Source organism: Hypanus sabinus, chromosome 10 (assembly GCF_030144855.1).
Source record: "Hypanus sabinus isolate sHypSab1 chromosome 10, sHypSab1.hap1, whole genome shotgun sequence".
Lineage (NCBI taxonomy): Eukaryota > Metazoa > Chordata > Chondrichthyes > Myliobatiformes > Dasyatidae > Hypanus > Hypanus sabinus.
The window spans coordinates 134,404,474-134,427,571 of record NC_082715.1 but is presented as its reverse complement, the minus strand read 5'-3'; the positions used below and the strand labels follow the sequence as shown (position 1 = coordinate 134,427,571).

The 23,098-nt window shown below is 43.6% G+C and overlaps 1 protein-coding gene across 4 annotated transcripts in view; it reads right to left on the bottom strand.

Annotated features, from left to right (window-relative positions):
- bves (blood vessel epicardial substance) overlaps window positions 1-23,098 on the bottom strand; it is a 59,229-nt gene that overhangs the window by 5,660 nt on the left and 30,471 nt on the right. For 2 of the 4 annotated variants that reach the window (XM_059983032.1, XM_059983029.1), the window contains 3 exons: window positions 19,817-19,925; window positions 15,020-15,187; window positions 3,512-3,653 (listed from right to left, as the gene is read on the bottom strand). In XM_059983032.1, the coding sequence (XP_059839015.1) occupies window positions 3,512-3,653; window positions 15,020-15,187; window positions 19,817-19,925 (419 nt within the window). Of the gene's footprint in view, window positions 1-1,884; window positions 2,000-3,511; window positions 3,654-15,019; window positions 15,188-19,816; window positions 19,926-23,098 lie in introns of all 4 variants that reach the window. The other 2 variants (XM_059983031.1, XM_059983030.1) reach the window with 2 other exon arrangements.

The window sequence follows — 23,098 nt, the reverse complement described above, 5'->3', positions numbered from 1 at the left end:
GGTGGATGAACTTAATGAGTACTTTGCATCAGTCTTCACTGTGGAAGACACCTGCAGTCTGCCAGAGGCACGCGTCAGGGAGCAGGAGTGAGAGCCATTGCTATTACAAAGGAAAAAGCACTAGCCAAACTGAAAGATGTTAAGATGTACAAGTCACCTGGACCAGATGGACTACATCCCAGAATCCTGAGAGAGGATGCTGAAGAGATAACAGATGCAATGGTCATGATCTTTCAAGAATCACTTGATTCTGGCATGGTCCTGGAGGACTGGAAAATTGCACATGTCACTCCACTTTTTTAAGAAGGGAGGAAGGCAAAAGAAAAGTATTATTGGCCCGTTAACCTAACCTCAATAGTTGGAAAAATGTTGGAGTCTATTATTAAGCATGAGGTTTCGTTGTTCTTGGAGACCAATGACAAAATAGCTCAAAGCCAGCATGGTTTCTGTAAAAGGAAATCTTGCCTGACAAATCTGTTAAGAGTTCTTTGAGGAAGTAACAAGCAGGGTGGACAAAGAGGAGGCAGTGGATGTCATTTACTTGGATTTTCAGAAGGGATTTGATAAGGTGCCACACATGAGGCTGCTTAACAAGATAAAATGCCAGACAAGCACTGCCGTTACCGGACAGATACCGGCATGCATAGTGGAATGGCTGACAAGCAAGAGACAGCGAATGGGAATAAAATAGGAACAAAAGGGGCCTTTTCAGGTTGGCTGCCAGTGACTAATGGTCAGCATTGGGACCGTTGCTTTTCACATTGTTTGTCAGTGATTTGGATCATGGAATTGTTGGCTTTCTGGCAAAATTTCTGGATGATACAATGATAGGTGGAGGGGTAGGTAGTGCTGAGGAAACAATGCAATTGCAGCAGGACTTAGACAAATTGGAAGAATGGGCAAAAAAGTGGCAGGTGGAATACAGTGTTAGGAAATGTACGATAATCTATTTTGGTAAAAGGAACAATAGTGCAGACTCTTATCAAAATGGAGAGAAAATTAAAACATCAGAGGTGCAAAGGGACTTAAGAGTACTCATGCAAGACTCCCAGATGGTTAATTTAAAGGTTGGGTCTGTGGTGAAGAAGGCAAATGAAACGTTGGCATTTATTTCAAGGGGAGTAGAATATAAAAGTAAGGAAGAAATACTGGGCCTTTATCAGACACTAATCAGACTGAACTTGGTGCAATGTCAACAATTTTGGGCCCCATATCTCAGAAAGGATGTGTTGTCATTGGGGGGAGTCCAGAGGAGCTTCATAAAGGAGATTCCAGGAATGAAGGGTTAACATGTGAGGAGTTTTTGGCAACTTTGAGCCTGTATTCACTGGAATTTAGAACAATGCAAGGGGATCTCATTGAAATCTACCGAATGCTGAAAGGACTAAATAAGGTGGGTGTGGAGAGGATGTTTCCTACAGTGGGGGTATCCAGATCTAGAGGGCACAGCCTCAAAATTGAGAGGCAACCTTTTAGAACAGAAGTAAGGATGAATTATTTTAGCCAGAGAGTAGTGAATCTGTGGAATGCTCTGCCACAGACTGCAGTGGAGGCCAAGTCTGTGGGTACATTTTCCTGACTGGTCAGGGCATCAAAGGATATGTCGAGAAGGTAGGTCTGTGGGGATCAGTGGGATCCTGGATCAGCCATGATGGAATGGTGGAGCAGGCTCGATGGGCTGAATGGCCTAATTCAGCTCCTATGTCTTATGGACCTTGAGTAGTGGCTCACCCTGCCCCATTGATTACAAATCCTTCCAAGGGCCCTTTGGTTAACAGATTGATCTTAAGAGTAATGATAAAAGATACCTTCCTCCTAAGACTCTGGGATTTGATCAAAGCTTCACTTTTATTAGAACAACATAAATTGTGCATTTGTACTGACTCAAAGACCTTTCACCTTCACGGAGCGGGACCATGTAGTTAGCTGCAAGTGTGCCGAGGATGAAGAAGCAGTTGTTTCCAATCAGGGAAATAAGAACGGTCTTGTAGGTTAGTGCCTTTTTTAGAAAATGGGAACAGTAGAAAGTGTTAACTTCAGACACAAAAATTTCACAGGCACACACAAGGGAGCAGACAGTTACCACTATGACCTTGAATACGTACAGACTCGTACAGAATTAGGTCAGAAGACAGAAGCAGCAGAGCTTCCTTCAGTCGGGCTACACGAAAAAGAATGAATCTGCTTTGTCATTCTGAAATCAGATTTCAAGTTACAAGTTTGTTACTGTATGACGACAGGGTACAAAAAAATGCAGTTTTTTTTTTGTTTTACTCAATTTTACAACAAAAAAGAAGGTAGAACCCCTCCTCTGAAAATTTAGTGAGTAATTCAGTCATTTCAGACACCAATGTGCAACCCTTCCTCCAGTATCTAAGATCTTTAAATATAATCTATGAAAGGACGTTAACATAAACTATTGTCCTTTAAGTAATTAAAGACATCCAATGTAGATGTGGAAAGGATGTTTCCCATGATAGGACGTTCTAGGACAAGAGGGCGCCCTTTCAAAACAGAGATGCGGAGAAATTTCTTCAGGCAAAGGGTGGTGAATTTGTGGAATTTGTTGCCACATGCAGCTGTGAAGGCCAGGTCGTCGGGTGTGTTTAAGGCAGAGATTGGACATGGCATCAAAGGTTATGGGAGAAGGCCGGGAACTGGGGTTGAGGAGGAGATTTTTTAAAAGAGCATCCGCCACGATTGAATAGCAGAGCAGACTCAATGAGCCAGATGGCCTAATTCTGCTCCTATGTCTTATGGTCTAGTTGACAGAGTGGACAGCCAGTGCCTCTTCCCCAAGGCACCACTGCTCAATACAGGCAGACATGGCTTTAAGGTAAGGGGTGGAAAGTTCAAGGGGGATATTAGAGGAAGGTTTTTTACTCAGAGAGTGGTTGGTGCGTGGAATGCACTGCCTGAGTCAGATACACTAATGAAATTTAAGAGACTACTAGACAGGGATATGGAGGAATTTAAGTTGGGGGGGGTTATATGGGTTTAAGGGTCGGCACAACATTGTGGGACGAAGGCCTGTACTGTGCTGTACTATTCTATGTTCTATGAAATCATTTTAACACAATGCTGATTGAAACTCTTACAAAAGCATATTATCTGAACTGTGGTCAGTTGTGGCTATGAGCATAAAATGTAACTGGAATTAGAATGGAATAAATATTTAGAAAGCACTCAGTATCTGATACATCAGACTGGAAGTGAGTGGGTTCCTGAATAGGATCTGGAGCAGCTATCATTACTAGTTATGGTCAGCTTTATGTACAACAGCTTATGTTAAAGTCCTTTCATAGATTTTAGATACCGGAGGAAGGGTACTAAAATTTCCGCTTCATTGTAATGGGAATGGTTTGGCCCAAAATAAGCAATCCTCTTTAAGCCGATTCATACTTTGGTCATTAGTTAGACTGTGTGTGAGTTCACATCTTAAAAAAAAACAGTGAATTTTTTTATAACATGCTAGAAGAGTGAAGGAAAGTGCCATTTATTTGGGGCTCACGGATTGATGATGCAGTAGAACCACCATGTAGGAAACTAGACAGTCCATCGTCGGTGTCACTTGTACTGGCCATACTGTTTCTCACTCTCATCATTGAAAGCTGCGAACATAGGCTCGGTTGTCTCTCTATCTTTTTGGCAGTCTGTAATGGAAAGGATACTGTTTTTCTAGATGCAAGGTTAACAAAAACGACCCAATGCTGCTTCTCAGTGCAGGGCCATACTCTCTCCTCACTGCTACCATCAGGAAGGAGGTACATGAGGGTTAGATCCCACAACAACAGGCTCAGGACCAGTTATTAACCTTCAACCATCAGGCTCCTGAACCAGCGTGGACATCTTCACTCACCACAACACTGAACTGATCAATGAGCACAACCCCATGGACTCACTTTCAAGGACCCTACAACTCATGTTCTCAGATTGATAAATCGATTTATACTTGTTCCTTTTTGTATTTGCACAATTTGTCAGTCTTTGTGTACAGTTTTTCAGTATCTATTGTACTTCTACATTGTACAGTGAATGCTTGCAAAGAAAAAAATCTTATCGTAATCGGTGACAAATACTGACTTCGATAATAAAATTTATTTCAATTTTACTCAGTAAGCGGTTGGTGAACTTTTTACCCAATCACAAACCAGAGAAAAGCCCAACTCTCCATGGTCTTCTTCCTTGTTTCATTGCCTGAAAGGAGAACCTGAAGACGGGACGAAAAGATCCGCAGATGCTGGAAATCCAAGCAACACACACACAATGCTGGAGGAACTCAGCCAGCCAGGCAGCATCAATGGAACAGAGTACAGTTGACATCAAGTCCTGTCGAAGGGTTTTGGCCCGAAACATTGACTGTTTTCTTTTATACAGATGCTGCCAGGCCTGATGAGTTCCTCCAGCACTTTGTGCATGTTGGTGAACTTGTTACCGCACCTTACCCACCAATTATTTGTCCAGGACATTCTTACCATTATGGAATTTGATTTATGCATCTGCAATAGGAGGGAGACAGATTTCCAACGGCCACATGACAATAAATCTGATTTTTTATTTAATATAGAGCTGCAGCGCAGAATAGGCCCTATCAGCTCTCTGGTTCATGCCGTCCGCCGATTTAACCCTCACCTGATCACCGGACAACTTACAATGACCAATTAACCTACTTAGCCAGTCCACCTTTGGGCTGTGGAAAGAAATCAGAGAAAACAGCTGAAGGAAGCACACGTGCGCGGAGGAAGCAATGTACAAGCTTGCTTACAGAAGTTGCCAGAATTGAACTCTGAACTCTGACACCCCGATCTGCAGTAGCACCTCACTAGCCGCTACACTACTGTTGGCATCCCATGACTTTGAACAGGAGGAGTTCAGCACACAGCTCCATTAAATGCTGGAGGAACTCAGCAGGCCACGCAGCATCTATGGAAAAGAGTACAGTCGATGTTTCGGGCTGAGAGCCTTCAGAAATGTTGATTTGTACGCTGGATGCGATGGGTTGGGATGTGACATGAGAGGAACCCTATCCATGCTCTGGTTGGGAAAGGGATAGTGAAGGGAAGTGCACTTGGCAGCTCTGTCAACAATGTGGACGAGTAAACGACGCCATGAAAACACCAATGAAGCTATCAGCTTCAGGTGGGGAAAATGGAAAACCTGAGTCCTTACAGGAAGCTGGGGATGGTGTAGTCAAGGAAGCTGTGATAATCTATGGTCTTATAAACACCAATTACTGAACAGAAAACTAATTACTAAAAGGAGGATAACATTTAAAAATTAACTTTCCAATTGAAGAATTGCTTATTGAAATAATAAATGCAAAAACATCTGGGCAGCAAGAAAGAATGAACTGCATGCGATATACAACCATCTCCACTGCAATCAGCCAAATGCATCACAACAAAATAATAACTTGTCAGTCTCACGATCTCCATTCATTACGTAGATCCAAACTTAAGAATCATAACATATAGAACACAGAAAAACACAGCACAGTACAGGCCTTGCCCACAATGTAGTACCAACTTTGGAACCTACTCCAATAGCAATCCAACACATAATCCTCCATTTTTATTTCATCCAAGTGCTTATCTTAAACATCCCTGATGTATCTTAATCTACCACCACCTCTGGCAGCACGTTCCACACACACACACAGACCATTGTAAAAAAGCTACCTCTGACAGACCCTCTATACTTTCCTCCAATCACCTTAAAGTTTTGCCCCCTTGTATTAGCCACTTCCATCTTGGAAAAAGTTGCTGGCTATCCGCTGTGCAACTGGGCGCTGGACTTGCTAACCAACAGACCTCAGATAGTCAGGATGTACAACCGCTCCTCCCTCCCCATCATCCTCAACACAGGGCTGTGTGCTGGGCCTCTTGCTGTACACTCTGCTCATACACGACTGCACGGCCAAATACCCAAGTAATCACATTGTCAAGTTCACCAATGGCATAGCAGTGGTGGGGGCTCATCACCAACAACCACGAGACGGCCTACAGAGAGATGGAAGAGCTCAAGGCCTGGTGCCGGGCAAGTGACCCCGTCCTCACTGGCAACAAGACAAAGGAGATGGCTACCAACTTCAGGAGAGCCGCACCATTCACACCACTCCTTACATCAGTGGAAACTGTGAGCCGTTTCAAGCACCTGGGGTGCACATCTTGCACAACCTTTCATGGTCCGAGTACACATTCTGAACAAAGCGGGAAAGCTCACCAGTGCCTCTACTTTCTGAAGAGGATGAAAACAGCCGGAATATGCACATCTATACTGACGTCCTTCTGCAGATGCGTAGTAGAGAGCATCCAAACATGCTTCATCACTGCGTGGTACAGAAACTACATTGTTATGGATGGGAAGACTCTACAATGGATAGCTAGAACTGCCCAATACATCACCGGTACCAGCCAACTCATACAGAAAGGTGCTCGATAAAGGCCAGTAACATCATGAAGGATCTCACACATCCTGTTTGCCTCACTACCATCCGGGGGTAGGCTACGTATTGTCCACGCCAGGACCCCCAGACCCAAAAAGTTACTTTTCCCAAGCAGTGAGGCTGATCAACACCTCCGCCCATGAACCCACTCCTCCACACCCCCAACCACCACTACTTTTATCATTTCCTGTCAGAGTCACCTTAGGTACAGACACTCCTGTGCCTAGTATCACTTTATGGACATACAATCTATGGATATAAGCTATCTTATGTATTTATAGTTATTGTATTTTATTATTATTATTCTTTATCATATTGTGTTTCTTTTTGTTCTGCATCAGATCTGGCATAATTATATTAGTCTCTTTTACACTTGTGTACTGAAAATGTCATTAAACAATTTTTAATCTATTCACTCTGTCTATTCCTCTTACCATTTTGATTTGAATTGACTTTATTTCTTACATCCTTCACATACATAAGGAATAAAAAACTTTACATTACGTCTCTGTCTGAATGTGCAATGATAGTAATTTATAATAATTTATAATAAACAGAACAGTCAATGTAGCATAGAAATACACTTAAATCAGCGTGAGTTAATCAGTCTGATGGCCTGGTGGAAGAAGCTGTCCTGGAGCCTGTTGGTCCTGGCTTTTATGCTGCGGTACCGTTTCCCGGATAGCAGCAGCTGGAACAGTTTGTGGTTGGGGTGACTTAGGTCCCCAATGATCCTTCGGGCCCTTTTTACACACCTGTCTTTGTAAATGTCCTGAATCATTGGAAGTTCACAACTACAGACGCGCTGGGCTGTCCGCATCATTCTCTGCAGAGTCCTGCGATCGAGGGAGGTACAGTTCCCATACCAGGCAGTGATGCAGCCAGTTAAGATGCTCTCAATTGTGCCCCTGTAGAAAGTTCTTAGGACTTGTGGTCCCATACCAAACTTCCTCAACCCTCTGAGGTGAAAGAGGCGCTGTTGTGCCTTTTTCATCACACAGCTGGTGTGTACAGACCACGTGAGGTCCTCAGTGATGTGGATGCCGAGGAACTTGAAGCTGTTTACCCTCTCAACCCCAATCCACTGATGTCAATAGGGGTAAAGCCTATCTCCATTCCTCCCATAGTCCACAACCAGCTCCTTTGTTTTTGCGACATTGAGGGAGAGGTTGTTTTCTTGACAGTACTGTGTCAGAGAGATTACTTCTTCCCTGTAGGCCACATTGTTATTGTTTAAGATTAGGCCAATCAATGTAATGTCATCGGCAAATTTAATTAGCAGATTAGAGCTGTGGGTGGCGGTACAGTCATGGGCGTACAGGGAGTAAAGGAAGGGGCTTAGTACACAGCTGCCGAGAGGCTCCTGTGTTGACGGTCAGAGGGGTGGAGGTGAGGGGGCCCACTCTTACCACTTGCCGAAGTCTAGGATCCAGCTGTACAAGGCAGGGTCAAGGCCGAGGTCTCTGAGCTTCTTGTCGAGCCTGTATGGAATTATGGTGTTGAATGCTGAACTGTAGTCCAAGAACAGCACTCTCACATAAGCATCCCTCTTCTCCAGATGTGTAAGAACGGTACATAGAGCAGCGGCCATTGCGCTGTCTGTCGATCAGTTGTGTCGGTAGGCGAATTGTAGGAGGTCCAGTTTGGGTGGCAGCAAGCTGCCGATGTAGTCTTTGACCAGCCTCTCAAAGCATTTGCTTATTATTGAGGTGAGTGCGACAGGATACCAGTCATTCAAGCATGTTACCCTGGTCTTTTTTGGTACAGGGACGATGGTGGATAATTTGAAGCAGGAGGGCACTCCACACTGGGAGAGGGAGAGGTTAAAATTTTCTGTAAACACACCTGCCAGTTGTGCCGCGCACATCCTGAGTACTCGCCCTGGGATGCCGTCCGGTTCCACAGCCTTGCGACTGTCCACTCGTTAGAAAGATCTGTGTACCTCCACCACAGAGATGACCAGGTTACAGGTTGAAGTACTGGCTTTCCTCAGAGGCTCAGTGTTAGCAACATTGAACTGAGCGTAAAGCAATCGAGCTCATCTGGGAGACAGACTGCGATGTTGGCAGCATCACAACGTTTGGCTTTGAAGTCTGCGATGGTATACAACCCTCGCCACAAGTCACGTGTGCTATTCGTTGTGAATCTTGACTCAATCTTGTCCCCGCATTGTTGTTTCGCAGCCTTGATAGCTTTGTGCAGATTGTAGCTGCTATTCTTGAGCTCCTGCTGATTGCCAGCAGCGTAAGCTCTGTGTCGCGCATTAAGTGCTGCTCGCACAGAACTACTGACCCATGGTTTCTGGTTCAGGAAGACCCTGACCGTCTCCTGGGGGAAAACATCGTCGATGCACTTCTGGATGAAGCATGTGACTCCATCCGTGAACTCGGGAGACATCGAAGCAGTCCTGCGGCATGGAGGCCGATTGGTCGGACCAACAGTGGATGGTTTTTACTATGGTCGCCTCCTGTTTCAGCTTCTGCCTGTACGTCTTCAAAAGCTGATCGAGAAGTGTCATCTCAAGCCGCCTCTCATCCTGCTTCACTTTGAAGAGAATAGCCCTAGCTCACTCAACCTCTCCCACAGGTCATGCTCTCTAATCCAGCCATCATGCAGCTAAATCTCCTCTGCACCCTCTCTAAAGCTTCTATGTCCTTCCTATAATGAGGAACTCCGAGTGGTTCTAACTAGATTACCGTGCAACATTATCTCAACTACCCCATCAACTTCAAGGGATCTATAGATTCAGGGACCCCAGGAGCCTCCTTTCCTCCACACTGCTGAGAATCCTGCCATTAACACTGTGCCCTGTGGAGGCCTAGTCTCTTCGCAAGCTGCACTCTCAAATAATTAAATGGCAATGCTCCTGGTCAAACATCAGGATTTGCTGATTACTCTGCAATATCTTGATTTCATTTCGACGCCAGCCGTAACTGAGGAGCAGCAATATCAGCTCTTCAAGTCACACTGCCCAGCAACACCCCCCACCATTTAATCTTGGCCTAACCACGGGACAATTTACAATAACCAATTAACATACCAACCGGCCAATTAACCTACCAACTAGGTCCAATCATCTTCAGCGACTACACTAATAAACTGCCTTCCATTACAAGGTCAGAAAAAAGGGCTGTTTGCCTCCTTTACAAACGAAGCAGTCCCTGGCTGCATGTATCAAATCCTGGGCAACAGGCGTGTGCCTCGAATGTGTCAGGCAATATTCATTTCTAATGAGAAAATGCCTGTCTTTGGTACTTAATGATGCTTCCATTGTCCATTTCCCCACCAACATTCTGGCGGTCACCAACAACCAGAAATCAAGAGGATCTGCCACATAAAAATAGGGAAGCTCAAGAACAAGACTGTATATTCTGTCCTGAGTGAGTTACCTGTTGTCGTTTACAAGTCAGAAGAATGACATGATTTTCTAAACAGACGACTGTAGCTCCAGCTCCACTCAGGAAGGCGTCACGGTAGCGTAGCAGCTAACGCGACGCCATTATAGCTCGAGGCATCACAGTTTGGAGTTCAATCCTGGCGTTCTCTATAAGGAGTTTGTAAGTCCTCCCCGTGAAATGTGTGGGTTTCCTCCGGGTGCTCCAGCTTCCTCCCACAGTCCAAAGGCGCAGGTTAGTTAGCCATAGTAAATTATCCCGTGATTAGGCTAGTATTAAATCCGGGGTTGCTGGACTACGAGGCTCAAAGGGCCAGAAGTGCCCATTGCGTGCTGTACCTCCAAACAAAAATAAATCGAAGAAGTTTAATGATCCCTGACTAAGTGGCCTCCTTGATTAACACCTCATCCACACCGGCACACAAAAGTGTACTCACAGCACGTCAGCACCTCCCAAAACTGCAAACTGCATAGTCAAGGGTTCCAATGCACTGGGAAAGACCCACCTGCACTACATCTCCTGGGCTGAAAATGTATCACCGGTCCTTCATCGACATAGGGTCTGAATGCTGGAACTTCTTATCCAAAATCTTTGTGGGAATGCTCTCACTACTTTCACGACAGTTTGGTAAGGCCACGTACCACCATCTTCTCGAGTGGGGATGGACAATTAGCACTGGCCTTGCCAACAATCTTCAGATTCTGAACACTTCTTTTAAACCTTTCAGCTTTCACCTAATGTCCTTAATCTTTCTTAAGGCCTATTTGCTATCTGAATCTAATGAAGAGCCACTTCACTGTTGACCAGATATTGCTCATGTGAACATTCTGCACAAGTGAAAATTCTTACTGCACCCAGTAGTTTGTCCCCAAATCTTAACCAGGCTAGAAAATAAAACAACAAACATGGCAACTCAACAGGAACTAAATACTGTGGCTAATTAGTAATGTACCATTCATCAGCAAAATGAGATTTTGCAATCAATTTTTCATTCTTTTAAAGGATTATTACTCTGTAAAACATCCAATCAGCCTGGCTAATTAATAATCAGGTTTTTAAAGTAGTTTTGCAACAGCTTTCTCCCCCTTAGAAAATTATCACAATGCCTGTGTATTGTTCTGTGTCTATTCCTTTAGGTTGTAGAACAAATGCTGATCAGGAGAGCAAGTAAAACTTTTATGATTAGATCCATCTGCACAGAAATTCAGCCGCAGCACTGTATCCTGGCATTGTAAATTGCCACTGGCATTTAATGTTGCTGGTTTGGAAACATCCAATTTGTAAATAATTTCTTTCCCTACAGGCTCTCTCCAGGTTTCAGCATCATTCCGTTCGGATACCGAACAGCTCGCAAGTCGGGAATGCAGCCATGAACCAAGTTGCCAGATGGTAGAATGTGCCTTCAGCCCTGCAGACCCATTCCACTGGTACTCACAGGTACTGGCGCACGTAAGCACATAGAACCTCACGTAGATCCACATGAACTGCATTACAGATCCTCATGCTGTTAAATTCATTGCAAACCAGGTATAATGAATCACCCACCCATTGTGGCAATTGTTCACAAAGCTGATGGAAGTTAAGCTGTTCTTTGATTGAGAAACATATTGAATATTATTATAACCCATGTTATTAGAAAAACAAAACTCAGTGATGGTTCTTTTATCCATAGCTATCCTAACTCATGGCTGCACAGTAAAACATTGAGCGAGATCTGAAACTCGCCTAACACATCAGAGACCGTTATCACTTCATATTTAAAACTTGCGCATGATTACCAGACAAGATTCCTCAAAGGATGTGACACCCAACAGAACCTTATTACTTGACAAACTGAAATTAATAAAATTGTTATAAAGATATTCCTTGTCAGAGAAGCCTGAGGTTTAGGAATGTTTTAGAATTCAAAGTACGGCCAAAAAATAATAACATTAGAGAACAATAAAGAGAACATTAAATGTGAAACCAAACTATTGAAGGACATAGAGTCACAGAGCACTAAACTGCAGAAACAGACCATTCAGCCCATCTAGTCTGTGCCAGCTTTTATTCCCCTAGTCCCATCAATCTACATCAGGACTATAACCCTCGATACCCCTCCCATTCATGTACTTACCCAAAATCTCTTAAAATTTTGTCCTATTGAAATTGAATCCGTATCCATCACTTCCGCTGGCACCAGACAGAGTGAAGTTCCATCTCTTGTTCCCCTTAAACATTTTACCTTTCACCCTTAACCCAAGACATCGACTTCTAGTCTCATCTAATCTCAGTGGAAAAAGCCTGTATGCATTTACCCTATTTATACCCCTCATAATTTTGTACAAAATAATTCTGTCAAATCTCCCCTCTCCAGGGAGAAAAGTCCTAACCTATTCAACTTTTCCCAATAACATAGTACTCAAGTCCTGGCAACATTCTTGTAAACTTTCTCTACACTCTTTCAATGTTATTGACATCTTTCCTGTTGGTGGGTGACAAAACCTGCACAAAAATGCTCCAAGTTAGTCCTCACCAACATCCCAATTCCTGTACTCAATACTTTTGGTTACAAAGGCCAATTATACAACCGTACCAATAACGTCATTTTTAAGGAATTACAGATCTGTATTCCCTGATCACTCTTTTCTACTACACTGATCACTGCCCTACTGGTTCACTGTGTAAGTTCTACCTTGGTTGGTCCTCTCAAAGTGTCACACCTCACACTGCATTATTTCTATCTGCCACTCAGACCATTTTTCCAGCTGGTTCAGAGCCTGCTGCAAACTTGGCTAGTCTTTATAGAACCATAGAACATTACAGCACAGAAACAGGCCTTTTGGCCCCGCTTGGCTGTGCCGAACCATTTTTCTGCCTAGTCGCACTGACCTGCACCTGGACCATATCCCTTCATACATCCCTCATCCATGTACCTGTCCAAGTTTTTCATAAATGTTAAAAGTGAACCCACATTTACCACTTCATCTGGCAGCTCATTCCACACTCCCACCACTCTCTGTGTGAAGAAGCTCCCCCTAATAATCACTTTAAACTTCACCCCCTTCACCCTTAACCCATGTCCTCTGGTTTCTTTCTCCCCTAACCTCAGTGGAAAAAGCCTGCTTGCATTCACTGTAAATGTACACATCATAATTTTATACACCTCTATCAAATCTCCCCTCATTCTTCTACGCTCCTGGGAATAAAGTCCTAACCTATTCAACCTTTCTCAGTAACTCAGTTTCTCAAGTCCCGGCAACATCCTTGTAAACTTTCTCTGCACTCCTTCAACCTTAATATCCTTCCCGTAATTCGGTGACCAAAATTGCACACAATACTCCAAATTCGGCCTCACTAATGCCTTATACAATCTCACCATAACATGCCAACTCTTATAGTCAATACTTTGATTTATAAAGGCCAGTGTACCAAAAGCTCTCTTTACTACACTATCTACCTGTGACGCCACTTTTAGGGATTTTGTATCTGTATTCCCCCATCCCTGTGTTCTACTGCACTCCTCAGTGCCCTAACATTTACCTTGTATGTTCTACCTTGGTTTTTCCTTCCAAATTGCAATACCTCACACTTGTCTGTATTAAACTCCATCTGCCATTTTTTAGCCGATTTTTCCAGCTGGTCCAAATCCTTCTGTAAGCTTTGAAAACTTTCCTCACTGTCCACTACACCTCCAATCTTTGTATCATCAGCAAATTTGCTGATCCAATTTACCACATTATCATCCAGATCATTGATATAGATGACAAATAACAATGGACCCAGCACTGATCCCTGTGGCACACCACTAGTCACAGGCCTCCACGACCACTCTCTGGCTTCTTCCATTGAGCCAATGTCTAATCCAATTTACTACCTCTCCGTGTATACCTAGCAACTAAACCTTCCTAACTAACCTCCCATGCAGGACCTTGTCAAAGGCCTTACTGAAGTCCATGTAGACAACATCCACTGCCTTCCCTTCATCCACTTCCCTTGTAACCTCCTCGAAAAACTCTAATAGATTTGTTAAACATGACCTACCATGCACAAAGCCACGTTGACTCTCCCTAATAAGACCCTGTCTATCTAAATACTTGTAGATCCTATCTCTTAGTACTCCTTCCAATAATTTACCTACTACTGACGTCAAACTTACCGGCCTATAATTTCCCAGATTACTTTTAGAGCCATTTTTAAACAACCGAACAACATGAGTTATCCTCCAATCCTCCGGCACCTCACCCATAGATGCTGATATTTTAAATATATCTGCCAGGGCTCCTGCAATTTCAACACTAGTCTTCTTCAACGTCTGAGGGAATACCCTGTCAGGTGCTGGAAATTTATCTACTCTGATTAGCCTCAAGATAGCAAGCACCTCCAAGACCTCACTACTCGTTTGTCTTATTTCCATTGGCTCCATGCCAGTTTCCTTAGTAAACACAGACCCAAAAACCCATTTAAGATCTCATTTACCCTATTTACCCAATCCTCGCTGTCTCACTATTTACCTTCCTCGCTGTCCACTATACCACCGCCACCCCCCCCCCCCCAATCGTGGTCTCATCTGCAAGTTTGCTGAATCCAGTTGACCACATTATTATCCAGATCACTGGTGTAGATGACAAACAGCAATGGACTCAGCACCAATCCCTGCGGCACACCACTTAGGTCACAGACCTCCAGTCAGAGAGGCAACATCAAATGCAGAATGTGGTTTTCTGGCAGTGATTGGCTGAATCTAGATCATTGAGTAAGATGTGACTGAATGAACACTTAAAATTGTCTAAGAGATCAAAGGCTGAAAGATGGGATTAATATAGAAAGTACCCACTGGTTGGAATGGACAGGTTGGGCTAAATGGCTTGTTTCCCTGTTCTGTGATTCTATGCCTCTATAGAAACAGAAATAACACTGAATCCTGGATTAACAAAGAGGTTAAAAATTAATTTAATAAAGTCACATACCTCATACCTTATTATCATATAGCCTACGTATTACATATAACTTAAATTGTATGCTTTAAAATAACTCAAAATGTGCATCATCGTTGGTGATCAGTTAGCGTATATTGTGATATATTAAATATTCATAATATACATGGTTCATGAAAAATACTTCAGAACTGAGTATCTTTAATGCCTTCAGTTTCATGGGTACTTTACAGAATATTCAAGCACACACGACCAATACCTACTTTGTCACTTATTGTTGGATCATTCAGGGAATACAGCTTGTTTGTGATATCTTTGCCTATTAGGTACTTAAATACTTCCTGCAGAAAGGATTCGGACTCCAGGAAGAAAGTCAGCCTCTCTCGGGACCAGCAAAGGAACTTGCAGTTATCGTCAGCCACGATAGTTACCTGAAGAGAAAGGACACGGACGGAAAACATCATTATGGTCCTGTATTGTCTCACATTATTCTGCTAAACATACATCAGTTTAGTCCCAGTGGACAGTAAGGACTGAATTGACCAATCACGATGCATTGCTAATAATAATTTAAAAGCACAAGCATTTGATGCTAATCCATTAGGAAGCCCCAGCACATATCTGTTTAGAGACGGGATAACCATGAAACCTGATAGTACTGTGAATGCTGGATTGTGGAGAGTCTGCACCTACACACTATTTAGCCATTCTCCATATGTAACTTCCAATATTGACCATGAACTATGGGATGTGAAGGTCAAGATCAGATTCACTCACAGAGGAAATAAAGTGAAGCTGTAAGTCACCAAAGCCCCCTCCCCTCTGTGCCCAACATTTAATTTCACAACAGTGGTGTCCTGGGATCATGTTGTTTGAGCCCCTGAATCAGGAGTTCCCAACCTTTTTTATGCCATGGACCCCTACCATTAACCGAGGGGTCTCTGGACCCCAGGTTGGGAACCCCGGAACGAAACATACAAAGACATCGCAGAAGGTCTGCAACTCATTATTTGGGGATGCATGCAACATTTTCACTGGCCTTCAAAAGTAGAGTTGTAACTTCGTGGTGACGTTGATACTAAACCACATGGCCAATTCACCTTATTCTGTAACCACAAGACAATGCATTAAGCAAATGGATCACTTGTGTTAGCTGAAGAACACGGGGAAAAGAACAAAAATTAACCCTTCAAATTGGTTGCATGCTGTACTGCATAAAGTAAGAGCAATTGAGTCATAAGGAGGAACAAAGAGGCAGCATTATAAACCTGCACCTTTTAAATCAGGAGGCAGTGTTCTTAATTCCTGGAAAGTGCGACAATAAAGTACATTGAAACTGACTGAAAGACAAATCTGTATTTGATTTACACAGTAGGCACTAACGAGTGCACCAGGTCAGAGGGATCTGTGAATACAGACCCATAACTCCATGAAAGTGGTGTCACAGGTTGATAATGTCATAAAGAGAGCTTTTGGCACAGTGGCCTTTATAAATCAAAGTATTCCGTACAGGAGTTGGGATGTTATGTTGAAACTTGTATAAGACATTGGTGAGACCTAATTTGGAGTACTGTGGTGCAGTTATGGTCACTAACCTACAGAAAAGATATCAATAAGATTGAAAGAGTGCAGAGAAAATTTACAAAAATGTTGCCAGGACTTGAGGACCTGAGTTGTAGTGAAAGACCAACTAGGTTAGGACTTAATTCCCTGAAGTGTAAGAGATTGAGGGGAGATTTGTTAGAGGTATACAAAATTATGAGGGCTATGGACTATATAGCCTACGGCTACGGGCTATATCTACCACTTCCGCTGGCAAACCATTCTGCACTCTGAAATCTCTGTGAAGAAATTCACCCTCATGTCCCCTACAAGGCAAAGCTTAACCTCATGAATGGCTATGGTGCTTCATTCCCAGATGTGTGCCACAGTTCCTGAAGAGACAATGGATTGCGTAGAGGGAAAAAGGAGCTGAAAAGACTATGTGGAAAGCTAAAATAACCTACTATGCACACATGCAGAGCTTGTGAATTTCATTAACTTTCCACCCTGCCCTTAAATTCACTTGGTTCGTTACTGACAACCTCCTCCCCTTTCTCAATCTCTGTATCGAACTCTGAAAACAATGTGCCTACCAACATCTTTTATAAACCTACTGATTCTCACGGCTATCTTGACTCTACCTCTTCCCACCTTGTCTCCTATAAAAATGCTATCCCATTTTCCCAGTACCTTCGTCAATGCAGCTTCAGTTCCCAGCATAAGGCTTTCCTTTCCAGGGCATCAGAGATGTCCTCCTTCTTCAAAGGATATGGTTTCCCTTCCTCCACCGACGCCCGTCCTCACCCACATCTCCTCCATTTCCCGACATCTGCATTCAGCCCATCTTCCCACCAGCCTAACAAGGATAAAGCTCCTTGTGTCCTTATCCACTACCCCATGAGCTGCTGGATCCAACCCATCATTCTCTGCAAATTGTGCCATGTCCAGTGGAATCCTACCACCAAATACATCTTTACCTGTCCCCCCAACTCTCGGCTATGATTCCCTTGTCCATTCATCTCTCCCCACTTATATCCCTCCTGGCACTTATCCCTGCCAGTGGCCACAGTGTTACACCTGCCCATTCACCTCCTCCCTCATGGCCCCAGGCCTTCCAGGTGAGGCAACGGTTCACCTGTGAATCTGTTAGGGCTGTCCACTGTATCCGGTGCTCCCAATGTGGCCTCTTGTACATTAGTAAGACATGCTCCACCTAGGTCGCCTCCAGTCTGATGGCATAATTATCAATTTTTCCATCTGGTCATTTTTCCCGGCCCCTTCCTTCTTCTATTCCTACTCTCTGGCCTCTAACGTCTCCTCACCTGCCTATCAGCTCCCCCAGGTGCCCCTCCTTCCCTTTCTCCTGTGGTCCACTCTCCTCTCCTACCAGATTCCTTCCCCTTCAGCCCTTTACCTTTCCCACCCACCTGGCTTCAGCCATCACCTTCCAGCTATCCTCCTTCTCCTCCCCCACCACTCTTTACTTCAGCATCTTCCCCCTTCCTTTCCAGTCCTGACGAAGGGTCTCAGCCCGAAACATCGACAGTTCATTCATTTCCAAAGATGCTGCCGGACTTGCTGAGCTCCTCCAGCACTTTGTGTGTGTTGCTAACACAAAGTTATGTTTGTTGCAACAATCTGCAATCTCTGTACAAGTTTGCTACTCTAATCCTGCCGGCTGTAATACACACACGATGTCGACTCAGGCCCGAGAGGCCAGCGTCGGGTATTTTCATGCCTTACAAGGCGCAGAACGAAAGACTGTGTGGCGCGCCGCTCCTCACACAGAAGTAATATAAGCCCATTAACACCGTCATCCCTTTCTTATTCCGCAATTCCACCCACATAGCCTCAGCAGACAAACTCTCCAGTCTGTCCTGACTGAGTACTGCTGTGACATTTTCCCTGACTAGTAACACCTCCCCTCCTGCTCTGCCACGGAACCCCAGAACATTGAGCTGCCAGCCCTACAACCAAGTCTCACTAATAGCTACAATATCATAATTCCAGGTATGATCCACGCCCCAAGCTCATCTGCCTTTCCTACAAGACTCTTTGCACTGAAACACACACAACATAGAATATTAGTCTCACCATGCTCAACGTTTCAATTCCTGACTGTATATAGGCTTAACAACATCCTTCCCCACAACCACTCCACTACCGACAACTCTCGTCCACTCCCCCACCCCTTGCAGCCCTATCAAACCTTCCCACAGCAGTAACAGTCCCCCTCTGGTTCAGGCGTAAACTGTTCCGCCTGTACAGGCCCCACCTTCCCTAGAAGAGAGCCCAATGAACCTAAAATCTGACACCCTCTCCCCCCACCCCAACATCTCCTCAGCCACGTATTAGACTGTATGATCTTCCTAGCATGTGAAATGGGTAGCAATCCTGCAATCACAACCCTGGACAGAGTAGATAGATGGGAGGGGTATGGAGGGCTAAGATCCAAATGTGTATTGATGGGACCAGGCAGACTAATTATTCAGCATGGTCTGGATGGGCCAAAGGGCCTATTTCTGTGCGGCAATGCTCTATGTCATGCCAGACGCTATCTATAAACAGTAGTCTGAAAATCTTTTGATTCTGGCTGGAAAAGTAGGTTCAACAATAAACCAACGCAGCTCACCCAGGCTTTCAGTACCGAACTGGAGATTTTGGCTCTGCGCAGGAAGGAGAACAGACTGCATCTGCATAGACACTGCTTCGAAAGGTCAACAGAAGTTTGAGAAAACACCTCTGCTCTTTTGTGTAAGAATTAGGTGCAAAGGAACAGGGAGTTATTAAAATATAAATTATAAGGAGGAATTTCTGGATGTGTTGATTGTTTACTGTTTTCTGGGTGTGTTTACTGCATGTGGCTAACAATGAGTATTTCCATACATTCTAACAACCTAGAGCTTAATCCTAGAAAACTAACGAAGAGTGCCTAAGAAGCATAATTCAAGAAAATCCTGGAACACTCCATAGGATAAGCAAATAGAAATAGGAAAATTCTGATCTTCTTCACTGCAATCTTTTTCTTGGCTCCAAAGATACAGATCGACATTCTATGTGTTAACAGTATTTTCTGCTTTTGTTCCACACACATCCATATCAAAGAAATATTTCCACATGCAGCACACAATCTGCTGAAGGAACTCAGCAGGTCAAGTAGCGTCTGTAAGGGGGGAAGGAACTGTCGAAGTTTCTGGTCAAAACCCTACATCAGGAACCAAAAGTCCACCAGTTCCTTCCAACGTACTCCCTCCCCCTCACAGACGCTGCTCAACCTGTTAAATTCCTCATGAAGATTGTTTATTGCTCCAAATTCCAGCATCTGCAGTCCTGTGTCTCCATGTATTTCCAGACCATACAAGTACGATCCCATGAGATCATACAACAGAGTGTTTTACAATCTTAAGCACTTCAATATCAACAAGTTATCAGCAACGACTTTTTCACTCTTACTTAGTTCAGTCACTTCAAGTACGTTAACCATGCCGACCCTGAAATGGCGAAAGCTTCTGCTTTACCTGGAACTTTTCTCCTTTGTTCAACTGAGTTGATCGGAATTCCGGGGAGTCGATGAAAGCAGTGGGGTAAATGTTGTGCAGAAAGTGACCACGATAAGAAACTTTCATCCTGTCAAGTTAAAGAGTTGCTTTAAGTAGGTTAGCCAAGTATGACTTATCAACTGGGGAAGAGCAACCATATAACAGTTCTGGTGAAATATTCTCAGTTCTGAAATGCTAGTTCTAGAGTCATAGTCAGAGGGCATGACAGTACAAACACGGGCTCTTCGCCATCTATTCTGCCTAATCTGGTCAACCTGCACTTGGACCATAGCCCTTCATACCCTTCCCATCCATGCACTTACCCAAACTTCTCTTAAATGTTGAAGTTGAACATGCATTCACCACTTCCACGGGCAGATTCTCCCACACTCAGCACACTCTGTGAAGAAGTCCCCCCTCACGTTCCTCTTAAACATTTCACCTTTCACCCTTAACTCATGACCTCTAGTTCTAGTCTCACTCAACCTCAGTGGAAAAACCCTGTATTTATCCTATTTATAACTCATAATCTATCAATTCACATATCAGGAAATTTAAATTCTTCAAATGGTTCTCTGGCCTATTTGCCACACTTAGTGAACTACTGTAACAATTAAAACCTGGAAACACTCAGCTGAACAAAAACCATTTGTTGGAAGAGAAGTATAGTTATTACTCCAGGTCATGGCTCTTCCTCAGAATGGTAAAATTGGGTTCACCATCACCAAGTCCTCCGCCACTAACATCCAGAGATAATAATACAACAAGAAGTTAACTGGACCAGCCTCACCAAAGCAGCGGTCACAAGAACAGGATGGAGACTGGGTAACCTCTGCTGATTGATACCTCAGAGCTTTTGCACAATGTATTAAAGCACATCAGGAGCATGACAGAACGCTCTACGCCAGCTGGAATTAATGCATTATTCAACCTTGCATTAAGCAAATCACGTCCCACATTCATGCGTGCATTTTCTGGACTTCCTCCTCAACTGGTCTGCCCTTCGCTTTCTGCCCAAGCTGGAAAGCAGAGGATTGGAATTAAGCCAAAAAGATTATAAATATCTCTGCAAAGAACCTTTCAGTCATCTATTGATAAATGCTACACTGCACCACTTGAAATATCCCACTACTCTGTACTAAATAACTGAGGCATCATGTTCTCACTTCTGTATTCTAAATTCCCCAGAGACTGAAACAAAAGTTGCAGTGATTTAACTAAGCTCTCAGTAGTCTATGTAGATCATCGAAGAAACTCGTCAGCCTCTTCTGCTCATTTAGAAACTAAACTGAATCTTTTCACCTTCCTATTTACTCACCCATTCCCTCTCAGGGTGGGTTCAGAAGAGTGGGAGAGAAGCTGGGCAGATAGGTCAGGGGCTTGAATTCAGACAGATGCAGCGCCAGGGACCTGGGCTTGAAATGGAGGGATGGCGATTTTGTGCACAGTGTGGGTGTGCCAAACGAAGGGTGAAGATAGGTGTCCAGGTCCCATACTGCAGCAGTGAAACCACGAATGCACCAGGATGGGTTCTGTCTTCTCCATCCTATGTAGTTGGCCTTGTTGTTCACCTTGCACAATTTCCTCTAGAAATACCCAGCAGGGAAGACGTAAAATTTTAGACTTTCAATTATAAACCAGCCCTCTGAAATTTTGTGAATTTATCACTTCACATTTTATCCCCACTCCTCAATTGACAAGTACTTGGGTTCTAACTTTCTGTATTTCTGGTACTATATAAATGAACCACATATAGTCCCAGAGTGCTGGAGAATAGAAGGGGAAATTAACAACCAACTTGCAAAAGGCCCCATTCTGATCCATGCAAAGCAATGACTGTAAAACTACTTCACTTCAAACCATCTTCGTTTTCAAGGCAGCCATCACTGAATGCTGCTAATTATGCAGTTCAATAAGACTCAAGACTACATCTATAACTGGGGTTCCCAATCTTTCTTATACCATGGACCAATACCGTTAAGCAAGGGGTCCATAGATCCCAGGGTGGAATCCTCTGATCTATAACGTTTTCCCTGAAGCACTCTTGGGAACCTTTCAAGTTACAAGTAATTAATGACAAGAACATATTTCATCCAATCTTCACAAAACTCTCCATAATCTGCATATTTTATTTATTGTGGGTCAAGTCAACGGAGGTAATGAATCGGCATATAGGAGGGAGACAGAAAATCGGGCTCAGTGGTGTCCTAACAACAACCTCTTACTCAATGTCAGCAAGACAAAGGATCTGATTATAGAATTCAGGAGAAAGAAACCAGAGGTCCACGAGACAGTTGTCATCAAAGGATCAGAGGTAGAGAGGGTTAGCAACTTAAAATTCCTAGGTGTTACTGTTTCAGAGGATCTGTCCTGGACCCAGCATGGAAGTGCAAATTGTAAAGAAAGCACAGCACTGTCTCTGCTTCCTTAAGAATATGCGGAAATTCGGCATGACATCTAAAACTCTGAGAAACTTCTATAGGAGTGTAGTGAAGAGTACATTGACTGGCTGTGTCACATTCTGGTGGGGAAACACCAATGCCTTCGAATGGAAAATCCTACAGAAAGTAGTAGATTCAGCCCAGAACATCTCGGGCAACTTCCCAACCGTTGAGCACATTTACACGAAACACTGTCATAGCATCATCCATCATCAATGACCCCCACCACCCAGGTCAAGCTCTTCTTGTTGCTGCCATCAAGTAGAAGATATAAGAGCCCCAGGACTCGCGTCACCAGGTTCAAAAACAGTTGCTACCCCTCAGCCAGCAGGGTCTGGAACAAAAGAGGACAGCTACACTCAACTTCGCTTATCCCATCATTGAAATGTTCCCACAGTCAATGAACTTATTTTCAAGTATTCTTCGTCTCACGTTCTCATTATTTGTTGCTGTTTATTTATATTTGCATTTTGCACAGATTGCTCTCTTCTGCATTCTGGTTGAGCTGTCAATGATCCTGTTATAGTTGTTATTATATAGATTTGTTGAGTATACCCACTAGAAAATGAATCTCAGGGTTGTTATGGTGACATATATATATATATATATATATATATATATATACACTTTGATAATAAAATTTACTCTGAACTTTGAACCAGAGACATATGCAGGAACTTACATATGTTGGCTTTTGGAAGCATATCTTTAATGATGGTGGGGAAGGCATGGTTAGACTATGCAAGAGTCCCTGCTCAAATAGTTGTATATGATTAATGGTTATTGGGGTGAGGTGCCTGCCTCATCTTCTCCTCCCTCT